The 23,111-nt window shown below is 37.6% G+C and overlaps 6 protein-coding genes across 13 annotated transcripts; 4 read left to right on the top strand and 2 right to left on the bottom strand.

The window, feature by feature from the left end:
- The first annotated feature begins 1,227 nt into the window (after nucleotides 1-1,227).
- Nucleotides 1,228-3,621, top strand: LOC105693336 (mediator of RNA polymerase II transcription subunit 19). Its single transcript, XM_012413178.3, has 4 exons — nucleotides 1,228-2,028; nucleotides 2,098-2,254; nucleotides 2,346-2,445; nucleotides 2,561-3,621. The coding sequence occupies exons 1-4, from the start codon at nucleotides 1,842-1,844 to the stop codon at nucleotides 2,840-2,842; spliced, it is 726 nt and encodes a 241-aa protein (XP_012268601.1). The 5' UTR covers nucleotides 1,228-1,841; the 3' UTR covers nucleotides 2,843-3,621.
- Nucleotides 3,622-3,877: 256 nt separating this feature from the next.
- LOC105693522 (RNA-binding protein cabeza-like) lies at nucleotides 3,878-9,684 on the top strand. 3 transcript variants are annotated; one of them, XM_048649041.1, is made up of 8 exons: nucleotides 3,878-4,073; nucleotides 4,818-5,186; nucleotides 5,273-5,405; nucleotides 6,712-6,740; nucleotides 8,283-8,419; nucleotides 8,536-8,888; nucleotides 9,044-9,298; nucleotides 9,413-9,684. In XM_048649041.1, the coding sequence occupies exons 1-8, from the start codon at nucleotides 4,061-4,063 to the stop codon at nucleotides 9,450-9,452; spliced, it is 1,329 nt and encodes a 442-aa protein (XP_048504998.1). In that variant the 5' UTR covers nucleotides 3,878-4,060; the 3' UTR covers nucleotides 9,453-9,684. The 3 variants fall into 3 exon arrangements, with proteins under 3 accessions (XP_048504998.1, XP_048504997.1, XP_048504999.1); XM_048649040.1 differs by having other exon boundaries at nucleotides 6,709-6,740; XM_048649042.1 differs by lacking the exon at nucleotides 6,712-6,740.
- Nucleotides 9,685-9,834: 150 nt separating this feature from the next.
- Nucleotides 9,835-11,482, top strand: LOC105693402 (alpha-1,3/1,6-mannosyltransferase ALG2). 2 transcript variants are annotated; one of them, XM_020856611.2, is made up of 3 exons: nucleotides 9,835-10,097; nucleotides 10,198-10,287; nucleotides 10,357-11,482. In XM_020856611.2, exons 2-3 carry the CDS (start codon nucleotides 10,285-10,287, stop codon nucleotides 11,335-11,337), a joined length of 984 nt encoding a protein of 327 aa, XP_020712270.2. In that variant the 5' UTR covers nucleotides 9,835-10,097; nucleotides 10,198-10,284; the 3' UTR covers nucleotides 11,338-11,482. The 2 variants fall into 2 exon arrangements, with proteins under 2 accessions (XP_020712270.2, XP_012268710.2); XM_012413287.3 differs by having other exon boundaries at nucleotides 9,835-10,287.
- Nucleotides 11,483-12,067: 585 nt separating this feature from the next.
- On the bottom strand, nucleotides 12,068-13,146 carry LOC105693404 (transcription initiation factor IIA subunit 2). The gene is made up of 4 exons (XM_012413293.2): nucleotides 12,986-13,146; nucleotides 12,767-12,871; nucleotides 12,477-12,606; nucleotides 12,068-12,358 (listed from the first exon to the last, which is right to left on the bottom strand). The coding sequence occupies exons 1-4, from the start codon at nucleotides 13,055-13,057 to the stop codon at nucleotides 12,327-12,329; spliced, it is 339 nt and encodes a 112-aa protein (XP_012268716.1). The 5' UTR covers nucleotides 13,058-13,146; the 3' UTR covers nucleotides 12,068-12,326.
- A 49-nt stretch (nucleotides 13,147-13,195) lies between these two features.
- On the top strand, nucleotides 13,196-18,542 carry LOC105693403 (lysM and putative peptidoglycan-binding domain-containing protein 2). 5 transcript variants are annotated; one of them, XM_048649056.1, is made up of 6 exons: nucleotides 13,196-13,308; nucleotides 13,734-13,959; nucleotides 14,991-15,146; nucleotides 15,210-15,337; nucleotides 15,443-15,457; nucleotides 15,798-18,542. In XM_048649056.1, exons 1-6 carry the CDS (start codon nucleotides 13,304-13,306, stop codon nucleotides 16,036-16,038), a joined length of 771 nt encoding a protein of 256 aa, XP_048505013.1. In that variant the 5' UTR covers nucleotides 13,196-13,303; the 3' UTR covers nucleotides 16,039-18,542. The 5 variants fall into 5 exon arrangements, with proteins under 5 accessions (XP_048505013.1, XP_020712271.1, XP_012268715.1 ...); XM_020856612.2 differs by lacking the exon at nucleotides 13,196-13,308 and adding an exon at nucleotides 13,420-13,617 and having other exon boundaries at nucleotides 15,210-15,333; XM_048649054.1 differs by lacking the exon at nucleotides 13,196-13,308 and adding an exon at nucleotides 13,432-13,617.
- LOC105693400 (TRAF3-interacting protein 1) lies at nucleotides 18,435-21,657 on the bottom strand. Its single transcript, XM_012413279.3, has 11 exons — nucleotides 21,427-21,657; nucleotides 21,190-21,307; nucleotides 21,002-21,114; nucleotides 20,621-20,929; nucleotides 20,061-20,527; nucleotides 19,861-19,989; nucleotides 19,539-19,782; nucleotides 19,324-19,449; nucleotides 19,113-19,198; nucleotides 18,892-19,031; nucleotides 18,435-18,782 (listed from the first exon to the last, which is right to left on the bottom strand). Exons 1-11 carry the CDS (start codon nucleotides 21,559-21,561, stop codon nucleotides 18,778-18,780), a joined length of 1,872 nt encoding a protein of 623 aa, XP_012268702.2. The 5' UTR covers nucleotides 21,562-21,657; the 3' UTR covers nucleotides 18,435-18,777.
- Between the last annotated feature and the right edge of the window lie 1,454 nt (nucleotides 21,658-23,111).

Genomic DNA, 23,111 nt, shown 5'->3' with positions numbered 1-23,111 from the left:
TAGATTCATATGAATATTATTTCTGCGAGTTCAGACAGCTCGGTTTCCTTTTAATGAATAAAATTGATTCGTGATAGCTCTGAGTAGCGGCTGGATATGGCTCGACATTTACATGATACAAAGCGCAGGTAAATTTCAAATTTTCATTTGCTGCTCTTGTATCTGCCGACTCATCTAATGCTGGGATCATTTGCGTTCTCGTTAGTTAAATATTCAACGTAAGATACTTCAAAGAAAGTTCAATAATGGGGAGACCGGTACCAAAAACTTCGGCGTTGATCGTCTCCGCAATCCGTAAGCTCCGCGAAGTCCAGGGTTCGACGCCGCGGGAAATTATGAACTTCATCACTACGGAATACGGCGTCCAACCGCTCACCATTAAGCGACAGGTGTGATTGAGATAAACGGCTATGATTGATTTGGGTAATCATGGAACGCTCATTTTCAGCTTGGAGCGGCATTAAAGCGTGGTGTCGAATACGGGATACTGCGGTGCCAGCATGGTCAATACAGCTTGAATTCGGATGCTGCGGGTATTCCGATGATCACCAGTGGGGAAAACGGCGTCACTGAAAGTTGTCGAAAGCGTCGTCGTATGGATCGCGCCTGTAAAAAACCTCGGCGACGTGTAAGGGGATGCGTACCGAAGCGGCGAAAGAAAAGCTGCAGAAAAAAACGTAGGAGCTGTCGACGAAAGCCGAGGTGCGGTAAGCGTCACGAAGACCTCGAGACGGATAATTTGGCATTGGGTCCGACTGACGATCAAAATCGCACCGAGATTAATGCCAAGAAAAGTCACCACAGTAGTTGCCTAAATGGTGATCGACGTAGCCGTCGAAGCGATCGTTCTTCCGGGATAAATGCGAGGGAGGCCAGCTCAGACCGTCACGAAAAGCCTGTGGATTAACTGCGGACCAATTTATGATGAAAATTCGAATTTCAGAGATACTTGTCTCCAATACTGTCTATTTATACCATTTTGCTATTGATTTGTCTTCAAATTACACGTACATCATTATTGTACAATGATACCTATGCTATTCTACATGGAATAAAGTGTAACGTCAGATGTTGTCAGATAAGACATTTTGAATTTCACTTTTCAAAATAGGAATCGGTAATGGCGCGGAAAGCGACTGACCGACCGATTTCTGCTGTTGTCGAGTAGTTGTTGAGTAGACACTGAACGACGCATAGAGGGCGAAATGTGCGTGGTATGAATTAGGATCCTGCTCACAATCATTGTCAGTTTCTCATATGTGATCGTGTACTGTATACCAGTGATTTGTGAATTACTGATATATTCATAGATCTCGCTATCCAGTGGAACGTAACGTAGAAACGAGCAAAGTGGAAACCGCGGTGGACACTGAGGCTGGGTTGTAGTTGTGGGCTACGCTCACGCTAGGCTAGTAGTTACTTGGTGCCCGTTTACGTTGAACCAGCGCAAATATGGTTGTCATATGTGTCACGTCTGTGGACGGTATTAGATGTATTTGAACAATGTAATATACCACCTACATTGCGCGGGTTAGTGCCACATGGACGATAGTATAATTCGACTATAATTGCACCTTATCAGGCTTACCGGAGAAAAAGAATACATGCTTAAAGTATGGTTAGAATTATCCCTGCAGCTCGGATTACAGAGTTGTGAGTTGCATCACACGGGAATAAAGTATCTAACGAAAAATACTCAGGAGCAGCATAAATAACGACAAGTGGAACATAGCATTTTGCTGTTTTCTCCCTAATTAGGGCCTTGACACATCAGTCGTCGTTACATTGGTGCCGAGAAACAACTGGTTGTAACGAAAGGGCGATGAAGTAAAGCCAGGAGGATGATGATGGGTGATCAGTTTCGTAGTAAAGTGGAACAATACTCACCAAAATCATCACCGAGGGGAGCCCGTTCCCCTGTAGTTTCACGTCAGGACTCGACAGGGACTCTCAAAACGACGATTTCCCTTGGCAAAAACCCCTCTATCGTCCACAGCGGACCTTTCTACTTGATGAAGGAGCCCCCTGGTAAAAAAAATGTCTTTTAATTCTATGCCTGACTTTGGAACTTTAATTAAATGTTTTGATTACTTATAGGGGAAAGTGAACTCACGGGGGCTACTAATTTGATGGCCTATTATGGTCTTGAGCATTCCTACAGTAAATTCAGTGGTAAAAAACTCAAAGAACAACTGTCTTCATTTTTGCCCAATCTACCCGGCATTATCGATGCCCCTGGTCACCAAGATAATAGGTGCGCTTGATGATCCAATGATATAGTTTTCCCATTATTTTCGCCATTCTGACTCATTCGAGCTTTACTGATCTATTTCTTTCGTTTACAGTTCGTTGAGATCTGTGATAGAGAAGCCTCCCATTTGTGGCAAAGAACTTCTCCCACTTACAAGTGTACAACTTGCTGGATTCAGATTGCATCCTGGACCGGTAAGTTATATAATTTGTATAATGGTAAAGTTGTACCGCAAGAAGTAAAATGGAAGATTTTTCGTGCCAGGAATAACCTACAGCTTGAATGACTTTCCATGTGATTATATTTCAGCTTCCAGAACAGTATCGTTATATAAATCAAGCACCGCAGAGAAAGCATAAAAATAAACACAAAAAACATAAGCACAAGCCTGGAGAAACTCCAAGTGGTCAAGAGACAGCTACGACTGATATAGGTGGACCTGATACTCATGAAAAAAAACACAAGAAACAAAGAAAGCACGACGAGGAAAAAGAAAGAAAAAAGCGGAAGAAAGAGAAGAAACGGAAAAAACAAAAACACAGTCCAGAACATCCTGGAGGTCTTACACCCTCGCAGCATTCCAATACGTGATCGCCGACCTTTCCATTCATACTCATCTAATCGATTAGACGATTTGATATGCAATATGAAATGAAAAGACGAGTTTTAGCTATTTCAAGGTAACTCACTGAACTGCCCATGTGCCTTGCTCAATTTATTAGTTCGGAGCCCGTTTACAGGCACAAGATATTGCCCGATCCTTCCAAACCGTTACCTTTACATTACCAGGTAAATGTTTTATCGGGAATTCATCATAATCAATGGACTACCAAAGTTGAATCTAATTTTTACCTTGATAATTTATGATGGAAGTTCATGGACGATTTGACTAAACTCGTCTTTTCTTTCACTTTGTTAGTACGCCATGTTAGTCTTACAATCATCCAAAGTGTATCCATATGTAACCCACAACTCTATGCCCTGGAACAAAATTTCATCGTATTAGTTTCCAAACAAAGCTGAGTGTATAAAACGTATTGTACAGGTGCGTCGTCAAGTAATCTATTCTATAGTTTCATTAGACTCTTGAACAAAGTCGAGAGCATACAACTATATTGTGGGAAGGAAAAACATATTGTAGACTGTAACAAAATTTGAATATAAGCTAGTAGCTAATACGTAGTCCTCGTACGTCCTCGTTTGTAGATGTGCAAATAACGGTATTGAGAAATTGACAATTTTCTCCGTAAAGAAAGATTGTTATGAACTTTTTCAACCAGTTATACATACAGATATATCCCACACGCTATGCTCTGAAGCTCGTTGTAGCTTTAATCAATGAAACAGTAAATAAGAAAAGCCAATCAGAATCTCGATGTGTTCATTATTCAACCAGTTTACGTTCCAACTTGTGAACTAATGAATTATTATTATGACAATGACAAGTATAGGAATAAAGCAAGATTTATTATTAAAAAAAATACATCATCGTAGTATGGTTACTCAATGATTTATATCTTTTCAAGAATTATTATTTCGTATCCTCCCGCCGTTCTTTTTGTGCATGGACGGCCGTAGCGCTGCGGTAAGTAAGCGCCATTTTTTACTTTTACGTTTGTCGTCTTTTGCGTCCCTATCGCCATGAAGCCATTTTCCCTTTCGGTCACTTCTCCCTTCGTGAATCGTGAATCGTAAACGGGGAAGCGGCTGTGCGTTACTTGGGCTTTTTGAGGTATTCAGTCCAGAATTGAAGCGTCGAAAGCCTTGTGGTTTGGTTTACGAAGAAAGTGAAAGACGCTGTCGGCCACAATGACTGATAACCGTAAGTATTTTCACATCTTTCTTCCGGCTTCGTTCTCTAAATATAACCAACTATCTCTGGCCGCCAAAATCATGATCGTAGAGAGCATAAGCCGATAGTAAAATTATCCATTGAGAGAGCCCCATACGCATTTTTGTAAACGCTCATTCGACAGCATTTCGCATAATAAAGTGAACTCGATTGTTATTTTGCTGTATTGGAAATTATACCGTAGCTGCATATAATAGAAAGTCTTTTCCACTCATTACTTGCCATCCCTTTTTTGCTTTTATTTCACCTCTTCGTAAACTCCATTTTCTATCATGGTTCCTCCCGGCTTGACGGACTTCGGTATCTCGTATTATTTGTTTTCCGTAATTGTTTCCCAGCATAATCAATAATCAGAACGCAACGCAGCCCTCGTTTAGGCAGAAAAATTACACGATTATCACCGTAAGATGGTCTCATCAGTCATGATAATAATCCTCAAACCTAAATATCCTCGATAAGTTGATTCATCGTTTTGATTGGAAATCATAGTTTAGTAGTTGGAAACATGATTGGATTTGTTGTAATTCAATGGGTGCTGGACGTAGTTTAATTTAGCTCTGAAATTCAAGCATTCTATGCTTTTTCTTATGGTAGATATATTCAGGGCATGGCATTTGGTTACTTTTCTTTCATGCATTATCCTTGATGGATTTTCTCAAATCCACAATTTCCATTTTCCCTTCGATACTCAATTTGCAATTTTGCACATACCAGAGTACAGCGGCTATCAGCAGGGGTATGGGCAGTATAGCCAGCCCCCACCTTCAGGAGCGCAAGATACTTCGTATCCTCCCCCATCGAGTGGCGGTGGCAATAATTACAATCAATATAGTCAGCCACCGCCAAGCAACAATAGTTACGGAAACTACACCAGCTACAACCAAACTAGTGGAACAGATTACTCCACTGCTCCTAGTCAGGGAGGTTATGGACATAATAATTATGGGAGTGGAAACTCCGGGTCAGGTAGTGCCAATAATTATAGCACTGGCTATAATCAGAGCGGCGGGGGTGCAAGTGGAGGTGGTGGAAGCGGCGGCAGTTACAGCCGAGGTGGAAGCGGAGGAGGATATGGAGGAGGAGGTAGAGTTGATTTCTGTAATTTGGAATATTCAGAGTCTCATGTGATGGGTTGTTAAAAAATTGTGTGATCATTTCTTGTGCTGCAGGCCAAGGGGGAGGAGGAGGAGGAGGAGGAGGAGGTGGCGGCGGCGGCGGAGGTGGAGGTGGAGGAAACGGTAGTAGATTTGGCGGAGATCGTGGAGGATACGGTGACCGCTCAAGCGGAGGTGGAGGATATAAGTAAGTTTCAATTGAATTTTGTAACAGTATTGAGTGAAGTGCATAAAGAATTAGAAAATAGCTAAAGTGAAGCCATTATTTTCGTTAGTAAAATAGATTAATGATAATGGAGAATAAAGGTAAAAGATTTACAAGGTACTATTACTACTATAACTGCTACTACAGTTACTATTACTGCAAGAACATGAACTATAATACTAAGTAAGGAACAATAATCACTTTATATCCAATCGACTCATGCCCTTTGGGCGTTAATGTGTTTGAAGTGTGTCTACAGGTTTAACACACAGGTTTAACTGGTATAAAGGTAACTGCAGGTTGTATATGACAAATGACATAATATGGTTGTTGAAAATAATGTATGTTTCCCAATGTGATCTGGCACCGTATTACATATACTGCGTGCATCTGCATCACTTAACAGTTATAGTCATGGTTTTTAAGTAAAATATGGGTACAAATATGCAGCAAGCGATTATCAACGAGGTCACTGCTGTAGTATTGTAACAAGTCGAGGAGAACCCCCAACTTACCGACACATTCTCAAACAGCAGTTGTAAGAGATTACATCTTTGATCATTTCAATCCTTTGTTCAATCTACAAACAAAAGACATTTACCCCTCATATAAATAGTGCAAAGCTTGAAGCATTTAGATAATTTTTTTATTAGTAGAAATTTTTTAGAGGTATATTTTTTTGCTTTACAAATAATTGTTTCAAGATAAACTTGTGCAAACTGTGTAAGTGAAGTTTTCTACTAGTCAAAATAATTCTTAGACCTGTACATTGGCGGAATGACATACTCTGGGAAAACAGGTGCCATATCAGTATGGTCCCTGGGTATTTAAACGTGCCTAGGATGATGTCATCGCACAAAATGAGGTTCATTTGAAGTAGGATCAATTTCAATCCCATAGCTATAACTAGTAAATAATGTAATCTCTTACCGAGCTGAACTGCATCAAAGTATTACAATTTACAGCGTTCCAAATTGCAATTCCAACATCGTTGCTGTCATAGCTTCAGTATTCAATCCTGGTAGCTACTGCCACTCGTCGAATGAGTGTTTTCATACCCAGTTATTTTTATTTTCACTGCACAAAACTGAACCGACTTACGTAACAATTTTTTATGTGATGACAACTGACTAAATAATCTCATGACCTGAAAGACATTTAGACAGTAGGTACATCAAGAAGAAAAAGTGGTGGCGACCAGCATTTGTGAATCGCCATGCAACAATCGATCGATCAGTCTCTGTCCATGAGTCGACTCATTGGTATATCTGCTTCTGTGTTTTAGCAGTGGCGGTGGCCGTGGTGGTTTTAACAAAGGTAAATGCACCAGGCTGCCTGTACTAGCCTGGTGCTATTCACGCATTCACTCTACTTACTTAAAAATTATATACTTGGTTACGTACTTGTTAAATATGAAAGGGCTGCGGTGCAACTATTTTAGGATCCAGATTCGATAACATACATCTATACACACAAAGTCTGGATAAATTATTAAGTTGTTTTAATTGAGGTTCAATTAAGTACGGTGAAACCTGAATCAATCGCTGATGATACAAAGATCATGGTACTACGTACAATAATTATGAACAATGAATTAAGTAAAACAAAAAGTATTAATTTAAATCTCTACAAGACTGCTTTTTTTCATCATCCCATTGTTTAGTCGGCAATCTTTAAGACTGAGACATTCTTAACAAAAAAAACATTCATTTCGATACGGTTAACGACCAATTATCATTTTGCCTTTTTTTCAAATCTCAACCGATTTAGATGGCACTTGTCTTAATGAATATTATTCCAGATTATTCTACTGATGAAATGAAATGTGTAGTAACTACGATAGCGTTATAATACTACATAGATCTGTATAATTTCCGGCAGAAGCGTAGCTGGTAAATTATTGTGGAATACAGAACCAAAAATTGGTTGCAAGACTGTAACCGCCCTGAAATAAGCTCATCTGTTCATTCGATGATGATGAAAATATGATTTAGTAAAGGTTAAAATAATTGTGCAGCCCTTTTGTATGCTGATCTTGAAACTTTGTGTTCTCTGTATATTCTTAGGTGTCATTGCCATTGCTGATAGAATATTGCGTGATTGCGAGGGGAAATAAAATCTTATGAGGTGGTTCTAAGGCGTGTATTTGATAATTTACCACATGAATTATAATGTGGTGAATCATGTTGGTGATATTGGTATTGGTTTGAAGCATAAACGCTCAAGTTCTCACTCATAGTGTTTAAGAGAGAAGATATATTGTGGTGAATGCTACATTTCTATCAAATTTTAAATCATCAATGCGGTACTTATCGATACAGTTAAACAAATCTCATACGTGATTTATAAAACCCAGGGATACATACAACGGTTGGACAAATGTTGGTGCATTTTTAATGATGCGAAACTCATTGTAAATTACCCGATCAACTAAATCTGACGAGTATATTTTTAAGGCAATTAATGTTATACTTTATTATTCCACCGACGCAAGGTTCAGAATCTAGTAGTTTGTTATCATTCGGTAAGGGATTGTCAACTGTGAGATGAGCCATAAATATAAACATAGATTCCATCGGTATCGTTGAACTATTGTGGATAATAGGTATCAACAGTTGAGAGATATATGCTCATCCCCTGTTTTTATTAAAGCTTTTAGATAAATCTACGTTAATGTTTTTTGACCGAGATTCATCGCAGGAAATAGCACGTCTTTCAATAGTCCAATCAAGATCTTACAGTGTTGAATAGCTCATTAGAAAAATTAGGGTTTGGACTAGGAGTAGTTTAACTACGTTGGCAATTCAGTTAGGGCTTTTTCAATTTCAAGAACAATGACTGATATTGGCTGTGTTGCAGGAGGCTATGGCGATCGCAGTGGGGGTGGTGGCGAAGGGATGGTTATCCAAGAGGACACCATCTTTGTCTCGGGCATGGATCCTTCTGTAACGGAGGATGAGATATGCGAGCACTTTGGAGCTATTGGAATTATCAAGGTTCGTCGAAATTGATCTCATGATAATGCTATGTAAATTCTTGCACATCTCCCAAAATCTCAGTCCATTTAACGACGAATGATTTCCCGATCTTATACATGAATTGTATGTTACAGAATGATAAGCGAACTGGAAAACCAAAGATTTGGATGTACAAGGACAAAAATACAGGAAAACCAAAAGGCGAAGCTACAGTTACATACGAAGATCAGAACGCCGCACGTTCAGCGATAAATTGGTTCGATGATAAAGAGTTTAAGGGCTTTACTATCAAAGTCCAAATCGCCCAGCACAAAAGTAATTGGCAAGGAGGTCGGGGTGGAGGAGGCAGTGGAGGAGGTGGCGGGCGAGGAGGGGGTCGCGGGCGCGGAGGTTTTGGTGGACGTGGAGGTGGAGGAGATAGAGATGACCATTCACGAGGAGGCGGTGATGATCGACGTGATGGTGGCGGTCGAGGAGGAGATTGGCGGTAAATTTCATTATTTAACCAACGGATCTCTCCATTAAATTGTCCGTTACTTATCACGCTGTTAGTTTATAATCTAAAAACAATTTTCAAAAGAAAAGCAAATTCTGATATCGTTTAACCAGATATTTTTAAATCGTGATGTTTCTCTTTCTCAGTTGCCCGAACCCTGATTGCGGAAATACGAACTTTGCGTGGCGCGATCAGTGCAATCTTTGCAAAAGTTCTAAGCCCGAAGGGGCAGGTGGTGGAGGTCGTGGAGGAGGTGACCGAGGTGGACGCGGGGGCGGTTTTAGAGGCGGGGATAGGGGAGGTCGCGGAGGTGACAGGGGTGGAAGAGGTGGTGGATTCCGTGGTGATAGAGGAGGTGGACGAGGCGGTGGCAGAGGCGGACCAATGCGAGGAGGTGGTGGGTCAGTATCCAAAGCCAATGTTCAGTTCAAGATTCCAAACAGCCGATGATTAGAATTCAATAACGCTCAGATTTCATCGTGTGCTAACTTGGATAAAAATTGTAATTTTTTCAGCCGTGGAGACAGAGACAGAGACCGTCAACGTCCGTACTAGGTAAACTTATTCGAAGAGAAATGAGAAGAAGTCAAAGCGTGTTTTTACACTGTAATTTGTATACATTCGACGCATGTACATTCTCCGAAGCACAACGAGCATCGCGTTTGTTAACCTGTGACATTGTCATTTTATTAATTGAGTAACAAGAATTTTGTACTCGTTACTAGCAATGGTACCGTAATGAACGTACATTGACATTTTAATAAAATGATGAATTTGAGTTATCGTACCTCCCACACATATTTACGTTTATTTGTCTTTCATCGGCCATGGAATTAAATAACGTGAATTAGATTCAGTCGAGCCTAATGCACGATAGTACAGAGAATAGAAATAGGAAATAAAAATTCGAACCCCAGAGAATATAGCTGTTCTAATTTCGCACGTGCGTTCATACCACGATCGATACACCGAGATCGAGATGATGTTACCTAACCTAACCAGCAATAGTTAACGTGGCAACCCTCAGCTGTCAAAAGTTCACCGGGAGGTTGTCAACCGATTTCGAAATACAGGAATGTGTTTTTGTCGATTATCTTCAACTGTTCACAGTTCGAAACTTGCTTTGTACAGAGAATCAAAATAAAAAATGGTCCGAATCGCGTTCTTACATCCAGATCTTGGAATCGGTGGTGCAGAGAGGTTAGTCGTTGACGCGGCTTTAGCTTTAAAAAATAAGGGTCACAAAGTTAGCTTTATAACTTCTCATCATGACCCCGAACATTGTTTTTCTGAAATCAAGGATGGAACCATTCCTGTTACTGTTGTTGGTGACTGGTTACCGAGGAGCATTTTTGGAAAATTTTTTGCTCTCTGCGCATATGTCAGGATGGTATGTTTCATTGGATTTCAATAAAAATATATATGTATCTCTCGTGTAAACTTTATAATATTTTTATAGGTGTATGCCGCAAGCTACATGTTTTTCCTGAAAGACAGACCTGATGTAGTATTTTGTGATTTAGTCTCGGTATGCATCCCTGTACTGCGATTATATATTCCACATGTTATTTACTACTGCCATCACCCAGATCAATTACTGTCGCCACCCGGTAGTCAATGGAAATCTTTGTATCGAGTACCCTTGAATTATTTAGAGGAAATAACTACTGGGCAAGCTGATAAGATATTTGTAAATAGCAAGTACACTGGAACGGTGTTCAGAAATACTTTTACACGGCTACAAGTGTGCCCTGAAGTTTTGTACCCATCAATCAATACAGAATTTTTTGATAAGACCAGAGTTGTGTCGCTAGACAGAGCTCTGGATAAAAAATTCCCTGACAGTACTATTGTGTTTTTGTCGATCAACAGATATGAGCGGAAAAAGAACTTAAATTTAGCGATAGAAGCTCTTGCGGAATTGAAAGAACTCCTCCCTGAGAAAGAATATGAGAAGGTGCATCTAATTATGGCTGGAGGGTATGACAAACGTGTAGAAGAAAATGTTGAGCATTATTTAGAATTAACAGGTTTAGCGGATGAACTGCAAGTTGCCGATAAAATAACATTCCTTAGATCTCCTTCTGACAGCGACAAACTTTCGATATTAAGTCACTGCAACGCTTTGATATATACTCCGCCTAATGAACATTTTGGTATTGTTCCGCTGGAGGCAATGTATATGGAGAAATTAGTGATTGCCAATAATTCGGGTGGTCCGACTGAATCAATTATCGATGGAGTTAGCGGTTTTCTCGTTGATTTATCTGCCAAAGCCTTTGCTCAAAAAATGGCTATTGTTGTAACAGATAGAGCGATTGGATCGAGATTTGGTAAGGCAGGTAAAGAACGATTCGTAAAAACATTCAGCTTTGCAGCATTCGCTAATCAGCTAGAGGAATCCATACAGAATTTGATGAGTGGTAAAAAAAACAATTGATTTTTAGTTGTAGTTGAAATAAATTGATTACAGCACTTATTTGAAGTGCGAATTTGTTGTGATTTCATTAATCTTCTGCTATGTTTAGTAAAGTTATCTCATCTTCATGATTTACATCAGAGACCAAATAAATTTCAATAATTCACCTGCCGTATTACTCTATCCTTCCTTGTCCTCTCTGGAAAACTAATCCCCATTTTAGGGGGTGGTAATTAGTTGTTAGTAATAGCAATTTTTCACATTTGTAAATTGTAGTTATTATTGTTCTTGAAATCCTCTGAGAAAGTAAACTGAGTGAGAAACAATTTCAACTACTAATCTGAGTACTTGAGTTACCGAAGAAAAAACTTAGTGAAGTAAATTTTCCAGAGCCGGACAAAGTGCTGATCTGAATCGACGATTGAACATATTTTTTATTTTATCTGGGTATTTTGAAAAAATATTGCATATTATCAATATTATTTTTTGGTTTTTATCCTACACTGCTACACAACCTTTCAACCAGCTGCTTACGAATTATCATATAGATATACTTATAAAAGCTATAACGAGCATGTGGTATTCAAAGTATGTAGCACAAGGTATGCAATTAGTAAATGATATGAGTGCAAGTGGTGATGGCCTGAATTCGTGACAAATAGCATAACTCAGATATTTGATTTTTGTAGAGATTTCCGAAGTCGTTTTCATTATGTCTGGGAATTTGTTATCAGACAAATAATGCTTTATATACAAATGCCCGATGACTACTGCATTCAGAATGCACTGGACTTGGATTTTATTTGTTACCTTACTCCTATTCTTTTCAAGTACAATATAAAATCTATCCGATGAAGGCCTTTGATAGGTGTTTTGTCGTATATTCAGCATTATTCATGTGTTACTTTTCAAAAACATAATGGCAAAGGTTGTAATAGTTGATAGGGAGTCGAGAAAAATTAACTAAACTATATTTGAATGTGTCAGTTCCGTTAAAGATCGTCTATCTGTTATCGTTTGGTAGGAGCATCTGCATCCAAAGCTGAAAAAAATAACAATTTTTTTATAACAACTTGTCTCTAGATATTCTATTATAGAGGTAATTGGATTATCATCGGTAATCCAATATTAAAAGACAGATAAATCAAATGTTGACTCACTTTTGCCATCACAGGCTACTATTTTGACCTTGTCTACAATTGCCACTTCTTGTACTTCCCGGAATTCAACATCATTCAACATAAAGGTCCACACATTGTCGCAGAATCTATACGTGTTCAGTTTACCAGCCTGTAATACAACCGCTAACTTGGATATTGGTTTCACATAGTAGAAAAATAGAAGATAATTTCAAGAGGGTTTCGACTGCATCACATATAATGATGTTTGGCATGAATTGTGAGCAATGTGCAATTTATAATAGTCATGTCAAAGATAAAATATATTTAACCTTGAAAGTGAGTCGTGACTTGACCCTTGTGGCAAGTGCCTGGTTAATTGCCTTGTCAAATTGTAAAAGAACTTTGACTGCCAGTTGCGGTGTGATCTGGCCATACTGAAAAAAAAGACTCGAATTATAGGTGCTCCTGAGCAACTATACAATCGTCGTAGTCATATTCATAACCTTTTCACGACTAGAATTTTAATTTTTTCATAAGTAATATGCCACCTGAATCAATTCATCCAAACTTTCTTGAAGTGTGTTACCCAACGTCGTGTTCCTGTATAACTGATACGACATTCTGAACTATAATAAATTTATTTTTCAACAATAACTTCAACGTTTACAACTGCTCTTGTCAAAAACTTGGTGGGAATTGAACTCTATAAAAATATTCAGAGTATCGATATTGTTATCGATTGACGAAATTGTTATTGCGAAACAAGTTTGCCAACGCAAAATTCAAGTACATGAGGGCGCGTATATTCGAACGGTTAGCTTGTGATGAGCGGTTTATGATAGGCGTCGACTGCAAATCTCTAGACAATGTGGTAGGTGTATTTTGATGCCATGACTTAATTGAACTTCAATTTGGCTTGAATTTCATGTGCTGTAAAAACAATAAATAAAACAATCAGCTCGATTTCATCTATCATCGTAAGGTCGTGTACTTACGATCATAGGTGATCGCAATTCCCTGCAAATCGTCGTTATCTGTTTACAGACAACCATGTAATCGAACAGATAACTCAGGGATGATAAACATAAGGTCAAAAGATTAATCATCGTTTGATGAGGGCGATGTTCTCCGTAAAGTTCAAACATCTCGTGCTGAATGCTTCACGCTTCACGAATTCGCAGTTTAGTGATCAATATCATCACAATAGATAGATAGTTCAATTAGGCATTTTTTAAATATTTCTTATTGAATGATCATCGTAAATTAATTGAACAAGTAGAGCGATTTTTTATACAGCCCCCGAATGATGTTGGTACAACTTTGTCGAGGCTTGAACCTCTTGAACATGGATTGGAATGGCGGTGGAGAGATGGAAGAGCGAATGTCTATTCGTGATTCGAGCAAAGCACTCAAGAAATACGGGAGCACAGCTAAGCACATGACACGCAACGAAAACTTGATAAAACATGTCGTTTCTGCGAGCGATACCCTTCAAGGTATTGCGCTTAAATATGGAGTAACGGTACGTACAAACTTTTACCTTTTAATTTTTGCCATCTTTATCATCTTCACTCCTGTCATCGTAAGGCCAACCTATTCAGTTTCATCACTGATCTGACGTTTCCGAGCCTCACTTGACCACACAAATTTTTGTCTTCATCAAATATTATAAAAATTGGCCACTTATCACTATTGCAAATTACGATATAGGTTAATTGATCGGATTCCCAAACATTGCTAATTTTACTACTGTCATCTTTCCTATTTCATCCTGCTTTTCTAAATGATCTGCAATCGATGCCTGAATATTCAGAGATATCGACTGTATGCTTTGAAAATTATTATTGGCACTGAAAGTTTGTTAGATGTGGAATTCCTTTTTACTTAGAACATTTTACTCATTTGTCTATCTGAATCAAACACATTGTACATTCTAAAGTCCAGATTAATATGTTGTCAAATATCCAGAAATTTTTGGAATACTCCATACTTGTTTATAATAGAGATTGCTATTCTAAATCCCGCATTTAACAAGCTCACACTGTCAATTTGTCAATCATTATTAGGATATTCTATCTAATTTATGTCACCTTCATTCTTTTGGAGGGGCTTGACATTGCTTATGTTTGTCCTGCTTGTTAAGAATGCTTTGCTTATTATAAAGTCCAAACATATGCTTGTGAGACATTCATCACATGACTAAATCAGACCGGTACTTTCTCTTTTTTCATCCATTATGTAATTATAAGTGTACCATTTTTAAGCACTTTTATCTAATATCAATGCTATTTGCGTCATCTACAATTCATCCAGGCAGAACCACCTATTGAGATATTCCCTATTGCGATATCAATGTGATTTCATTGAATAAGAAGTGACTGCATATGTGGAGAACAATAGATACAATATCGAGCATTTATTCTTAGATGATGGGCTGATACACCCTATCACATATTTGACATACATTTATAAAAATCCACATTTGGTTACTTTGATGTGGCAATTTCTCGTTGTAGTAACACCGAAGGTATTTTTTTTTTTTTCAAATTTCAGACCGAGCAAATACGGAGGGTCAACAGGCTGTGGGCAACCGACAGTTTGTTTCTCCGTGAATATTTACTCGTTCCTGTATCTGGAGATAGTTGCAGCCCAATGGTCAATGATGCTACTCCATCCTCGGGTGCTGATAGCTCACACAGCATCGAAAGTGTAAGTTACCTATTATTTTTCAGTTTCCTTTGGGATTGTACGTTTAAAAATTTCATACCATAGGTGACTAGTCCTTCATCAATAGCGTCTTCTATAGACGAAGAAGGCTCTATAGACGATTTCTTGGCAAAAATGGATTCGTCGATAGCAAGTATGAAGAAAGAGGTCAAACGTGCGCAAGGAAATAGTGAGTAAGTCACATGCATTTCAACGCTTGTTATCATTTAATGTTACTCTTAAGATTTTAATAAAGCCAACAGCTTATTAGGTCTTTTTACTTGCATTTTTTAACACAGCTTTGGAGAATACATGTAAGTGCATAATCTACAATCCATATTAATTATCATTTTCTCTACAGACGTGCAAGTTCTTGATGAACGTTTTTTTACAAGATTAATTGAGCATACGAATTTTGTTATGATCCTGTACAACGTGGCATGAAGCACTTTACATTTCTAATACGTTGGCCTCGATTACTTTCTATCCGTTTGAATATTTTTCACATTCCAAGTACCAAACTGCGTATAAGCAGGCATTGCAATCAAACTAAACCGAATCAAACAAACCATTTTGCACATCGGTTTGAATGGTAATGAGATGATAATACAACGTTTTCGACGTGATGCACTATTTTCCTGCTCGAATTTCCAGGTTTTGCCATGAGGGGGATGACACGATCACACAGCGGCGGAGAGCCGTTGCTAGAATGCGGAACTCGCACCCTGTTAGCTCAACGACCAACTCTACAACCGCCTCCTCTGAGTTACTAAGGCCGTCTCTGTCAGGCGATGTGCATAATTTGCCTTCAGCTGTTGTCATGACCCAAGGAAGAAAGGTAAAAACGTCGTTGCAAAGATTACAGCAGCAGCAGGACGAAATGTTCCAGTTGTAGCAATTACGGTCGGCTTGCGCCATGAGTGTAAAGGCCTAGGGTTTGTATTATTGCGTTGTAAAGATCGGTGCTTGACTACAGCAAATGGTAGGTAGATTCGACCTGATGCTTCAAGTTCACGATAATCACTATTATTTGTACTTATTGTTAGCTTGGGTTGAGGACGTGAAACAGCAAAAACTTACATTCTGATAAATCCATCGAGATTCTGTCCCCTTGTTACTATGGGTATCTAGTCTTGTCAGGTTCTAGATTGGCATATTTCCAATCAAAGAAAATGAAGACTCAACGAAGATACAAAAAGAGCAGTTGTTGCAACGAAAAGTGATCTGCGATAAATCAACCTTTTAATTTTTTGAAATTTATCTTTGAAATCTATACCAGTAGTTAATCGTACCGAGGTAAAAAACCAGTCACGAAATAAAAAATGTTTTTTTACTCAACGTCATATAAGTATATGATTTTTTTGATCGTTATCTCAGAGATCAGATCTTGGTGCTATTAATCAGGTCTCATCTTACAGAATACCATGTAGAATCGTTCGTTTCTGCTTTTTCAATTTTTAAGCTTCAAGCTCGAAAAAATGTCAGTACCAGTGGTGAACCTTCTGATGCCTTACATGCCTATATTGTATCCAATTTTGAATGAAAGTTCAATTGTTTAAAATTGACTAGTGTTTATCTACCTATAATCGGTAATAGTTTCACATCGACGAAATACACAGTTGTGTAACGAACGACAAAAATCTTGTGAGTTCTATTACCTAATTGATTGACTCATTATTTCGACCTTGGATCAAAGCCAAACCATGGAAGTTGTTACTATCTTCTTACAGTTATCTAATTAATCTCTTGAAATATGTGTCTTTTGAGCAGCCACATATTAATTTACCATTCTAAAAGTTTCATTGACGAATACACCAGTAATTTTCCGATTCTCTTGGTGCAAGTGAAATAACTATACATTCTATGTTATGTTTGTATCTAAAAAAGATTATAATTACTCCGACTAGTTAGCAGTTTACATGAAAGCAGATATTGGCACTGAGCCTGAATAATATGACCTATCCAAATACTGGGTTCACTCTTTTGAAGAGCGCTCACTATTATCGTTACGAGAGATCTAAGCTCACCCCGTGCTTCTAATATTTATAAGTAGAAACGAATTAGAAGACCTCAGAGTGCCCAGGAACCTATTTACCAAACTCAACCTTAGTCACGATTGTATTACTACTCTCCTCGCACATGAAATACAAACATACCTACCTAGTTAGGTTCTAACGCAATAATTCCATGATCTTCGAGATAATTAAAATGAATAAGTGATCTTGAGTTTTTCTTTGTGGAAGTTATTTATTTTTTTTTTTCAATAGAAGTCCTGCTTGTCACATACGATTAAGCTTTATTGAGTTTTCATCAGAACAAATTATTCTATCCACGTGTAAGAGATTTATCAATATAAATCATTTTTGTAATGTACTTTTCTATATTTTGCACAAAGATACTGTTTCTATTATAGGTAGGTAAGTTTATAAATGATATATAATAGGTGAACAGGTAGGACGATAGAAGCGTGTATATATTACTACGTGGACAAAGTATAATATACATACATAACTAGGTATAGAAAATTAATAAAGACGTAAGGAGATATGAATACTGTCTACGAAATGATACGTAGTTTGTAATTGCTGTTGTTATTATTATTATTATTATTATCATTATTATTGTTGTCATTGTTATTATTATCATCATTGCTATTATTATTATTACTATGATTACTTACATAAGAGTTATTTCAGGGGAGAGCATTAACTAAGGCTTATTTTCCAGTAAGGCTGATGCGTCTTTCTGTCTAGTGCGTTACCCTGAACAAACCTTATATGTATGTATGATCTGTGTAACTATGTACAGTCTTTGCTATAAGTTGGTAAAGCTAATGCATATGGATTAAGTATGAACATCCTCTATACGTATGTTAATCCAAGTTCGAAAGGTCATGTTTTTTCAATCATTTGAAACTGAATCTAAAAAATTTGTTCATAAATCTATATTGAAAGACAAAGATAATCGCGTTGAATGATATCACACAATGAGAATAATATGATCCTTTGAACTTGATATGAGAGCTCTATATAACTTGTTAGATTCGTCAGTGCATTGAAAAACACTGTCCATCTATGTAAAATACCTTCGTTATTCAGAAGTCTGCTAATTACTTGTCATAAATGAAAGTTGTAACATATTCTTCTCAATGCGATTTTGCCCTGTCCACTTTTTGGTGGTTATCCATTATTGCATACTTGTGTTTCTCCTATCTTGAGGCCAGTTGAGCAGGTGAAAAAAGTTCGCTATTTGATGCAGACTTACAGTTAGAATGATAACTGTTCTCTGCTATTACTGTCATCCGATTTTCGATCTTTATTGAGAAAAATCTCTACAAATCAACTGATGTGTTGAACGATACAAGTTTTCAATAAATAAATTAGCAATATATGTAACAAACTCCATGAATCAATTTCTTCCAGCCTTATAGTTTAACAAAATACATGTGATTTTATTAATGTCTAGGGGGCCAGAAACCAGAAGGGTGGTAGAAATCTTTTGATTTCCTATGATTTAGCTGCCAGAAGATTGTCTCCTGTTGCTGCAAAAATGCAGGGTTTTTCTCAAATGGGGCTCAAGTGTTGAATTTCCAGATAAAAGCTTCGGTTCTTGTGGATCGAGCCTTTTTGGTCCCTTAGCCTTTGATACGATCAATAAAACAAAGGTAAGATTCCAATTGCGTTTGTTGTATAGATGATTCTATCTTAGGAACTATAAATGTAATTTATTCTTCAAACTTTCATCTCACCATTCAGTAATCGCTGTAATTTCCTATCATTTTTTGTTATGCTTGCTTTTGCTTGGCATATTTTATCGGACTGAACTTTGATATTCTCTTCGATCTCACTAAGAGTCCCCTTCATTGGTTCTATGGACTCTTGCGTTAAGCTGAGGTAAAAATCAATCCAGATTAGCTCGATATTAGTCGATGATTAATGCCGAATATAATTATCTCATCTATCTACTCACATATGTTCCTGTTGTAATTGTTCACTTAATTTATTGTATTGAGTTCTCCACTCTTGCAATTCCTTCTGCATCATTTCTACATCTTCCTGCCAAGCCAAAATATGACCAACACGTTTGCAATTGTATTCTGAACGATAATGATTCACGAAAATGCACCTCTACACATCACTCTTTACATCGCAAGCCAGTAATTTCCAGGAAATATTCGTACCTGCAGATAATCTAATAATTTACCCAGCGGATTCGTCGCTCGCGTTAACGTTTGAATAGAACTGCGCATCTTGTCGACTTCTTTTATAGTTGATCCTCGATCTCTTCTCGCACCTGCCTCCCATTCCTATTTGTAAAAGCGAAGCAATGAGGACTTAAGATTCTCATCGAAGCATTGTTAAGGCGGAATGTTTAATAATATTACAAAACCCTTACAATCTCCACCTTCTTGGGCATGACATCAACATTATCTGTATTGATCAACTCTCTCTGGGTTTCTAAAATTTGAGCTACAAGGTGGCCGTGCTCTTCGGAAAGTCGACTTTCAGTTCTAGTTAATTCTTCAACATTAAGGGAATCGCCGCTTCCAATTGTTTCCACTACTACCATATCGTCAATATCATCATCTTCTTTTGTGTCGAAATTTTCTACTATCACATTAACAGTGCCTAACGGAGTTCTTGAATGCAAAAAAAATAATTGCATCAATATCTCAACTAACTAAGTCTTGTTTGTGAATATTTATGGTTGAACTCACGTTATATCTTCATTAAAGATGAATTCAGCTTTTGAGCGTACTCTTGGCGCTGCAGGTCTGGCACTAATTGGCCTTGAACTCGGTGGGCGAAGCGATGTTTTTGGTCTGACCACTGTAGGTTCAGGAATGCTGGCATTAAAAAACATTGTATGGTCAGAAAAGTACAGAATGCTGAACGGCAAGCCTGAAATATTACTCACTTAGAAATGTTCATGGAATCATCCAAAGTTGATACAGATTTTGGTGGTGGTGATCCAGGATTATCAAAAGTGTGTTGTTTTTCTATTTTATTCCTTGCTGTCGCTGACTTATGGATTTTATGACTTGGTGACAGTAAATTAGAATCTTCTTTATTTTTATACCCCTTAGAAGATTCAACTCTTCTCGCTCTCAATTCAGCAGAATGTTTAACATCTGATGTGCTGCCTATTGTCATCTCTAAGTCCTGAATGTCTTGCTGTGATTGTTTGGGCGTTTCAACATCTGGCTTAATATCATTAGATGATGAATCTTCCACTCTATGAGTCGGTGAATTTGTAGCGTCCGACAAAGCAGGTTTGCCGTTTGCAGACTTCAAAGTCTTTGGTGACAAAGGGTCTTCGTTAGGTTGAATGGAACGTGAACTTTTTTGCCGTCTGACAGATGATGGATGTTTTTCTTCAACTGGCTAGAATCGAATTATGTTAATGCAATTATTATACTTTTACATATTTTTTTGAGATGATTTTATGAACTGTTAATGTTATCAATGGATTTTGACCTCTGCAGGAAGCATTTCTGACAGCTTTTCATCATTTCCAGCTGTCCCTTTTGCTTTATTTTCTTTTTCCTGTTCACGATGTTTTTCATGTCTATCTTCGCTATGTGCTTTACTTTCCTTGGATGCTCCTTTGCTGATACTAGTAGACTTTTTTCTCTGATCAGCCAAAGGCTTTTCTTTTTCAATTGATTTTTTCACCTGTGAAGATTGTCTTGATGTAGGTTTTTTAGTAGCTAATTTTGGTTTACCAGGCCCCTTTGTGCCGCTGCTACCATTTTTGTAATGCTCTATTGCTTCCACACTGCTCACCTGTTGACAATAGTTATCAAAGACCATAATGTCTAATCATTTAAAGATTGCTATTGAATGAACTTAAGTTACTTTTTTATCGAGGGCTTTTCCAATAGCTTGTAATAACTCATTGGTTTTAATCGGTTCATGTCCGCTAATGATTTTATTGGGTCGTACGGTAAGATTGCTTCCAGTAATCAGCTCTGAGGAATTAATTTAAATTGAGAAAAAATGAATTTGTTAACTTGTGTTTTCATTACTTGAATATTTTTACTCACTCACAACATCGATCAATTTTGTTAAGTAGGAAAGCTTAGCATCTTTATCCTTTATATTATCAGAGTTCAATTCATCTTCTGAAAATAGACCATCAAGAAATCCAGTTTCTTTGATCACCTGCAATGCAAATATCCATGGCAGTTGATGTATAAATGCAAAACTACTACTGCAATTATAATGACAGCATGGTAAGGTTTGTCACTATACAACAATGATATAATAACTAATAGTATTACCGATGACACAATGTCATGCAGGAATCTAAACGGAGGCTTTTTCAACAATTTATCGGTAAGTGGTGGTTTTTTAAAATATTTTCCAAGAAGATCCTGAGTCTTTTTGATAACTTCTGGTCTCACGTCTTCCGTCATGTTTGATTATCTGTTGAATTGATGCAAACACTTGGTACTATAGAACTATCCGTCAGAAGCTGCAGACACTACGAAAATTATTAGAATTTTGTATATCAGCAGTTGCTAGTAGCAACGAGTCACGTGATATGAGCAATTACGTCAGTGAATTACGTCAATTGGCCCCATCAATTCCCTCTGTGATGCCTTTGTGCACCGCCATTCAATATCCGACTTAGCCCGCGTCATTCGAATCACAATAAATTCTATTTATCCATAATTTTCAGTCAACGATACAACGGAAACACATTTTTGAAACATGTTTTATAAAATTTATTTCATCCATTAAAAAAAATACAAATTATAATTTAGTTTCAACTATGACAGATTATCTATTAGGTTCGCTAAGAGTCCTTTATTATCCGACTTGCCACTGCTAGTCTATATGTCTTTCATGAGCTGCGATTCAGAGACAAACCTTAAATTTTGCTGCAACTGAAATGCATTCGGCATTGGTTGTTTTGCCTGAATAGCAGAAAAGAGATTCTTCATACAGTCCTGAGTAAGTCGAGATGTTAATAAAAATGGTAACGCTTGCTGCTGTAGGAAGTATTCAGCGAGATGTAGAATTGAGTTTGTCGTTATCAATATTCCAGTTTGTAATGGTTTCCACGAAGGTTTATTGCCAATTTGTAAGTCACGAAATATGTCCATCACTTCATTTAAAATGCCAGTTGCTTCATTATATTTTTGCATGTTGTGTTTACTGAGTGCAAATGTAGGATGTCGGCAACTCATCAAGCTATACCAATCAGAAATTTTTTCAATGAACCAAGCAGTAGTTAGAAAAGTATCTTCCTTGTTGAGCTTGGCCATGAGTTGAAGACTGGTACTAACATTGCGAGAAAACATATTTTTTGCTATGTTAACCTTAATTTTGGCATATTGACTGGTAGAATCTAAATGTTCCTTCTTCAGTTTCGGTGACAAGAGAAAAGTGAGATTTGATTGCTCATTAATGAGATCATCCAAATGTTTGATCTGTACTGCGCTCGTAGGTAAATTGTACTTCTCTTCGGTGGATTTGGACAACAATATTATTTTATCATTTATCAGATCCGTTTTCAAGTTTACCAATAAATCAGGGGCGTCTGCTAAGAAATACAATTTCCGAGTACGATCGATAGGATGTTGAATATAATTCCGTACACCTGAATTCCGGCTTGCGTTTATATTGAAAGATGCCCACAAAGCTTGATTCACAGACCCCATATCACATATTACAGCAGTAACTCTCAGTCCATTTACTTCTGCTTTTTCCAATACATCTAAGATTATCGGCTTCAGATCTGCCCCATTAATTGAGTCTCCTGTGAAGTAGAATGCAACAATTTGCTTCCATCTTACAGTTATGCCCGTCAACATGAAAACCAGAGCATGAGAGGCAATAACGCTATCATGTCCCGGAAGTGTTACATTTCCAATGTATTGATCACTGGATACATCGTAAACTCTTCCAGGAGTAATGCTCATTTTGTCAAAAACTAAGGCGCATTCTTTCTGGTGCTCAT

Source organism: Athalia rosae, chromosome 1 (genome assembly GCF_917208135.1).
Source record: "Athalia rosae chromosome 1, iyAthRosa1.1, whole genome shotgun sequence".
In the NCBI taxonomy this organism is placed as follows: Eukaryota; Metazoa; Arthropoda; class Insecta; order Hymenoptera; family Athaliidae; genus Athalia; species Athalia rosae.
This window is presented reverse-complemented; position numbering and strand designations above follow the sequence as displayed.

What these genes read in the sequence shown, in the direction of transcription:
- LOC105693336 (XM_012413178.3), top strand. Translation starts at nt 1,842, where the DNA reads ATGATGATGGGTGATCAGTTTCGTAGTAAAGTGGAACAATACTCACCA. An exon ending in CTTGATGAAGGAGCCCCCTG is followed by an intron (nt 2,029 to 2,097) that starts GTAAAAAAAATG and finishes GATTACTTATAG; the next exon opens with GGGAAAGTGAACTCACGGGG. An exon ending in TCAGATTGCATCCTGGACCG is followed by an intron (nt 2,446 to 2,560) that starts GTAAGTTATATA and finishes ATTATATTTCAG; the next exon opens with CTTCCAGAACAGTATCGTTA.
- LOC105693522 (XM_048649040.1), top strand. An exon ending in GAGCTATTGGAATTATCAAG is followed by an intron (nt 8,420 to 8,535) that starts GTTCGTCGAAAT and finishes TGTATGTTACAG; the next exon opens with AATGATAAGCGAACTGGAAA. An exon ending in CCAATGCGAGGAGGTGGTGG is followed by an intron (nt 9,299 to 9,412) that starts GTCAGTATCCAA and finishes TAATTTTTTCAG; the next exon opens with CCGTGGAGACAGAGACAGAG.
- LOC105693402 (XM_012413287.3), top strand. Translation starts at nt 10,045, where the DNA reads ATGGTCCGAATCGCGTTCTTACATCCAGATCTTGGAATCGGTGGTGCA. An exon ending in TCTGCGCATATGTCAGGATG is followed by an intron (nt 10,288 to 10,356) that starts GTATGTTTCATT and finishes ATATTTTTATAG; the next exon opens with GTGTATGCCGCAAGCTACAT.
- LOC105693404 (XM_012413293.2), bottom strand. Translation starts at nt 13,057, where the DNA reads ATGTCGTATCAGTTATACAGGAACACGACGTTGGGTAACACACTTCAA. An exon ending in GTTTGGATGAATTGATTCAG is followed by an intron (nt 12,872 to 12,985) that starts GTGGCATATTAC and finishes CTTTTTTTTCAG; the next exon opens with TATGGCCAGATCACACCGCA. An exon ending in AGTCACGACTCACTTTCAAG is followed by an intron (nt 12,607 to 12,766) that starts GTTAAATATATT and finishes GTTGTATTACAG; the next exon opens with GCTGGTAAACTGAACACGTA.
- LOC105693403 (XM_048649054.1), top strand. Translation starts at nt 13,550, where the DNA reads ATGAGGGCGATGTTCTCCGTAAAGTTCAAACATCTCGTGCTGAATGCT. An exon ending in CGCTTAAATATGGAGTAACG is followed by an intron (nt 13,960 to 14,990) that starts GTACGTACAAAC and finishes TTCAAATTTCAG; the next exon opens with ACCGAGCAAATACGGAGGGT. An exon ending in GCTCACACAGCATCGAAAGT is followed by an intron (nt 15,147 to 15,209) that starts GTAAGTTACCTA and finishes TTCATACCATAG; the next exon opens with GTGACTAGTCCTTCATCAAT.
- LOC105693400 (XM_012413279.3), bottom strand. Translation starts at nt 21,561, where the DNA reads ATGACGGAAGACGTGAGACCAGAAGTTATCAAAAAGACTCAGGATCTT. An exon ending in GAAAAGCCCTCGATAAAAAA is followed by an intron (nt 20,930 to 21,001) that starts GTAACTTAAGTT and finishes TATTGTCAACAG; the next exon opens with GTGAGCAGTGTGGAAGCAAT. An exon ending in GATTCCATGAACATTTCTAA is followed by an intron (nt 19,990 to 20,060) that starts GTGAGTAATATT and finishes TTTTAATGCCAG; the next exon opens with CATTCCTGAACCTACAGTGG.